Genomic DNA, 6000 nt, shown 5'->3' with positions numbered 1-6000 from the left:
CGCGCGCACACACACGCACACACACGCACACACACGCACACACACACACACACACACACACACACACACACACACACACACACACACACACACACACACACACACACACACACACACACACACACACACACACACAGAGGGAAGATTCTTTGTCGAAGGAGGCAAATTCTGAACTACCATCTCGGACGAAGTTCGGGTTATGAAGATCGTGCAACGGTAAATACAGAACGCTTCAGCGCTAAGCAGCCTCCTCAGAGTGATATGTGCGACCATTGTAGGCTGTCGCTAATAATAGCCAATAATAGTTTGTCCAAACTCTACTAAAGCAAAACAGGGCACAACGGCTATGAAATGAAACTCATTTCAAATTATATTTACAAACTAACCCAACTATCTACCAGTGTGCTCCGTTCATACATACTACTAAGAATACAGAAGTGCTTTGTTGCGGTAAAACTACTTCTGTATAATTAGAACAAACCGTGAAACGCAATTAAATAACGTAATTTTTGGCCTGAGTATAGTTAAGCCTGAAATGTAGCATGTTCAGCTGCAGCTTCACTCACAAAGCTGCATTTATCTTTATCTCATATCTCAAGGTTGGCCTTGCTTACTTCAGAAGGTAAACCCTTCTTCACGCGACCGATTAACTTTATTTTCTCATAATATGCAAATATGCTGCTTCACTCACACGAGGTGTCTCAGGGGCCCCGGCATGGCTGCTGTTTAACACTTCTCGCCTTAGCCCGCAAGACCACTTGCGAGAACTCTGTAAATACAAACAATAGCCTTCTTTATCCAATCGTTAGCAAACCATTTATTTTCTTGATAATCTCGTGATTTAAGCCGCGATAACACCGAAGCAAAAAACAAAATCGGGATGTTGAATTTAGGCTAAATTCATGTGAGTAAGTTCACATAAACTCTGCGGGGCGACAGATACCTCCAGTGACTCTAGATATGGGAGCCTTCAGGCGCCCTCACGCGCACGTCGTTTTGAAGAACGGTCTTCAGACCATGTATTTATGTAAGTGCTTTCCACTAGCGAAATTTATGCGTGGGGAGGCCTTAATGCTTTTGCTTATGTAAGTGCTTCCACAAGTGAATGTTATGCACTGGGAAGCCTTGCTGTTGCTTGGCTGAAGTAGCTATCGCCAGCAGCCCGAACGGATCGCTACTTCTCGCTGGCAGCCGGATGCGACTGCTCTTGTGACTGATCTTGCGGCTGCACTGCCTGCTGAGCTTCCGGCTTCACTTGCGATTGCTCGAGCGACTGGTCTTGCATGTGCACCTGCCCCTGTGTTTGTGATTGTTCCTGAGGCTGCTCTTGCGGCTTTGGCTGCGTCTGGGCCTGCACTTCCTGCTGCGCTTGCAAATGCGCCTGCCCCAATGTCTGCTCCTGTCGCTGTTCCTGTAGCTGCTCTTGAGGCTTCGGCTGCGCCTGGGGCTGCACTTCCGGTTGCACTTGCAAATGCGACTGCTCGTGCGACTGCCCCTGCTGCTGAGCCTGTGACAGTACATGCGGCTGCTCTTGTGGTTTCGGCTGCGTCTGTGGCAGCACTTCCGGCTGCTCTTGCGACTGCTCTCGAGGATGTGCCTGCTGTTGTGCCTGTGACGGCTCCTGCGGTTGCTCTTGCGGCTTCGGCTGCGTCTGTGGCTGCACTTCCGGATGCACTTCCGGCTGCCCCTGTGACTGCGACTGCTCATGTGACTGCTCTTGCGGCTGCCTTTCCGTATGAACTTCCGCTTTGAGTTGCGACTGCAGTTGGGTCTGCTCCTGCGTCTGTGGCTGTATCTGTGAGTGCCCCTGCAGCTGTAGCTGTACTTGCCACTTTGGCTTTTCGGCTAACGCTGGAATGGTTTTAGGAGATCCTGGACCCGAGCACAATCCCTCGTCTTGGCTCTTCGGGCTCTGCAGATCTGACGACGAGCCTGTGTTCGAGACTCCCTGGTACATGCTGTCGATGTCTTTTTTGTAAAACTTCTGAAGCTGGATGCGCCGGATCTTCAGCGCGGCTGTAACCAGTTCTATGTCGGGGGTCCACGCCTCCTTGCACAACTTGTACTTGAGCGGAATTTCAAATTTTACGAGGCCACCTGCGCAGAGGAAAAAACGGAGGTGGCCCGAAAGTGTTTGAACGAGGCGGCGAAAAGCAAGCGTCCCGGACTAGGCTCAGTTTGGTAGACTGTAAGAGTTTCGAACACTCGAGGGGCATAACAATGCACGGAGCGCAGCTGCAGCTGCTACCAATCATCTAGGAGTGTTGTCCCTTTTAAGTTCCTTTTACGTTGTTCCACCTCTCAGATGGGACACGTTTAGTAAACTGACTTCGACTCGCAGTACTTTTCATAATACTTGTTCATTACGCATTAGTGACAATGTACACAGAGGAAAGGCGAAAAGCAGACGGACCTGTTTACTGCTCCTGCTTCTTTTCCCAGTGTCACAATGCAATTTACGGTTTCGGCTTATGGGGTTTAACATTCTAAACTGACTCAGGCTATGAGAGAAGCCGTAGTGGAGGGCGCCAGAAATTTCGACCACCTGGGGTTCTTTACCGTGCGCCGACATCGCAGAGCACACGGGTGCCTTGATTTTCGCCTCCATCGAAAAGCGGCCACCGCGGCCGACAGTACCCAAAGAAAGTATCGAAACGGCGATCATATTTTACTGTCTACTTTTGTGCCACCAGCAACCATATATCTCTGAATACCACACGCATGTTGATCTTGACAAGGGCGGATGAGGCCAGATGACGGAGCAAGCAAGGTCGTTCCACCCAGATAATAAGCATTTATATAAGGATGTGCGAATATTCGAATCGAACATTCCTACTATTCGATTGACAGGACGAATCGCATACTGCGTGTTCAGAATGCTTCCAGATGATTTTAATTCGGTGTCAAGTTTCGATCGGGCGCATCGCACATTTCGTTGATGGTTCTTTCGAAACCAGGAACAACTCTCTCACCGTGGGCCACGGCTCATACGTTAGAACTCTCGTACCTCTCACGAAGTGATACGCGGCGCTAGTTCACCATTGTCATCAGTAGGAAAATGCAATATACGAATGCATATGATTATCTGGGGAAGAGTTTTTGAACGTAATTTATTTCACACATTTCATAGCTTCAAGATATTAAGCAATGTATCGCCAGATTCTCCCTCGGCAAATTGCTAGTTTTCTGGTATTTATTTTCAAAAGCTATCCCCGTCGCTTTTCTGCGGAAGTCTTAGTCGTTGTGAGCTCTGGTTAAACTTCCGAACCAATGCATATATTTTTTTCTTTTTTTTTTTTTTTTTGCTGCCTAACGGAAGCTTCAACTATTTCAGTCTATATGTTCCAAAACAGCATCTTACAATATTCCACAATTGCCTCAGTTATTTTCTAAAGAAAAGGTTATTGCTTAAGATTATTAGATTATTGCTTAAGAAAAGCATTAAAAGCAAATTTTCGTCCCACATCGGAAACTTAAGTCATTACTGTCAACAGTACGTTCAGGGCAGTATGTTAAGCCACCATGTTAAGCAACCACATGGCGTAGTAGCGTGTGTGACTCGGCATCCAAGGTTCCTCGGCGAGTTCGATTCCCACTTCGAAAGAGCCACCCGAGTTGGTAGCTCTCGCTGTTCTATGCGGTCTCGTGACGTCACAAAACTTACCGACCGGTCAGTGCCCGGTCACGTCACCTGCCAATTACCACCTGTCAGAGCCGTGGCCGTGATTTTTCGCTCACAATGCCAAGAACGCCGCCGCCGATAGCGCCAGACTTTCTAGAGAACGGAGGCTTTAACGCAGTCGCGTTAAGAATCGGTAGATGCCCTTAAATGGATGCCCTTCCGTCAACGGCGTCTACCGATTTGTATGGCGTTGCGTCATCGCGCTTGCAGGTGCAGAGGATTATCCAAGACATCACTGCAAATCGGTCGGCCCCATTGGCTTACTGTTCACGTTCTTGGATTTCTCCGAGGAGGCTGTGAAGCCTCCTTTGAGCAACCGCTAGAAAACAAAAAAAAAAACGAAAACCGACAGTTTTCGACACCAGGTCGAGGCAAAGAGATCAGCTTTGCTGTGTTAGACCAGCGCGCATTCTCTGTAGCCAGTTTCTTCATGATAAGCTGCCAATCTGTCCCGCTGCACTTCGGATGTTGTCGTCTTCACCTTCTCTGATAAAGTTTCACTCAATACATTAATTAGGCTTTCTTCATCCTAACGAAAGCCTAAAACACCCGTTAAGAGCCTATCTAAAAGTGGAAAGGCGTGTCAAAACGAAACTAAATGGAGCGAAACTTAGCCAAACGAGTGCCAAACTTGCTTCTGCATTTGTATTCTTGCTTAGCTAAGCTGAACTGCCAATTGATTTTTTCCTGAGTTGTGCCCGAATATAGCATCAGTGAAGGAAGCGCGAGTGTGCAGACGGGGTCATAAAGGCCACGAAAAGTAATACGGTTCCTGTCCGCTCCCTCCCCTGTGGTGTCTCTCATACCTGAGTCTATTTGGGGCATTAAGACTCGTAAACCTAACCAGTCAACCATCTCCTACAGTTCTGCGTCATTGCGTTTGCATGCAGCTACCCAGCTCAATGCATCGAGCAAGCTGACCCTCCCCGTATGTGTTCCCATGAACTCTCTGACGATTTTGGAACCAACTTAAGAGCTCATGTAATCTTCTTAATTTCGCAGCGACAATTAAAAGCAAAAATAAGTTTTCAGCTCACCAAAATAAAAGTGCCGGCAAAGCGCATCAGCACAGCAGCCTTTCTATAATCTGGTTTTAAAAGAAACTATTAAGCGTTAGCGCACGGTACTTTTCATTTGTTGAACTTTAGAGCAAAAATTAGTTATATAGAGTTTTGTGGCGCGTAAGCCCTTAAGGGTATCATGCGCCAAACCCAAGGTTAGATGTCTGAATAATTATAGTTGACATAAAAAAATTACGTTCTTGAGAAACGTTAACACATGTGAAAAATGGACAAGTGTGTGTTTTCCAAAAATGCAGTGTTGGTTGAAATGGGATGCACTTACTGCAAAATAAACAATTTTCCCTCAAGTCTTCCAGTTTCATATATGTGGTTAAAATGTGATTTACAGAGAGCTCATACCCACAGAATTCACAAACAGGTTTGCATTTCTTTTTTAGTAAGAAATTGTGTGCAACATGAGTGTTCCATATACGTAGAAGAGTTAAGACTACTCCGGCGAACTTTCCTGGGTTGACATGACTTCCATTCTCCTAACATGGGCATAATAGAATGCAGCTTGTTTGTTTCATTTTTCCAAGCAGCCTGTCACTTAGATGTTACTTTGCTGCGCACCAATTCCATGCAATCCCCGTGTGACATATTTAGTTGTTTTATTTCCGCTTCTGGCTTTTACAGCGCTTTCGTCTGCTCTCTCGTTGCCCCTAATCACAACGTGACTGGGGATATAAAAAAAAAATTATATTTATAGTACGTTTTTATAAGGTGATCTTTACTATATTGTGTATAGCGCTTCCTACTATAGAGGTTCAACTGCATTTTTAGAGTTTAATGCCGTGAGGACACTTAGAGAGTCTGGGCAGATTATGCTATTTTTGATGTTTTTATTCTTCATTACCTCCACGGCAGCACAAACAGCGAACAATTTGCAGCAAAAACTGACGCACACTGAGGCAGTCGAATTGTTTGTTCTGTTTCGTTTTGCATTGTTGCATTTGCAACATAGTCGTCACTTTTTGAATCATCTGTGTTAATGCAATGCAATTCTTTTGTTTTTCTTTCAGTGTCAGGTATTTTTACGCTGTCTGTTCATGCGGAGTATGCATTTTTTTAATGTGTGTTAGCGGGAGGTTAAAAAGAGCGGGGAGAGCGTACCACGGAGGGAGTGGTTCATGTCTTGTGGCAATACTGAGCATTTCAAGAGTAGTGGTTTTATCGCCCGGGGTTTCCACATCAAGGCTCACTGTTGGGGATCTCCGGTAAGCACCGGATGACAACTGCAGACCAAGATTGTGGACT

At 46.1% G+C, this 6000-nt stretch overlaps 1 protein-coding gene across 2 annotated transcripts in view; it reads right to left on the bottom strand.

The window, feature by feature from the left end:
• Positions 1 to 795: 795 nt before the first annotated feature.
• Positions 796 to 6000, bottom strand: part of LOC146204968 (long-chain-fatty-acid--CoA ligase 4-like) — a 53268-nt gene continuing 48063 nt past the window's right edge. For both annotated transcript variants that reach the window (XM_084586737.1, XM_084586741.1), the window contains exon 17: positions 796 to 2097. In XM_084586737.1, the coding sequence (XP_084442863.1) occupies positions 1175 to 2097 (923 nt within the window). In that variant the 3' untranslated portion in view covers positions 796 to 1174. The remainder of the gene's footprint in view (positions 2098 to 6000) is intronic.

Source organism: Amblyomma maculatum, chromosome 1 (assembly GCF_055883805.1).
Source record: "Amblyomma maculatum isolate TAMU_Amacu chromosome 1, ASM5588380v1, whole genome shotgun sequence".
Classification (NCBI taxonomy): Eukaryota; Metazoa; Arthropoda; class Arachnida; order Ixodida; family Ixodidae; genus Amblyomma; species Amblyomma maculatum.
This window is presented reverse-complemented; position numbering and strand designations above follow the sequence as displayed.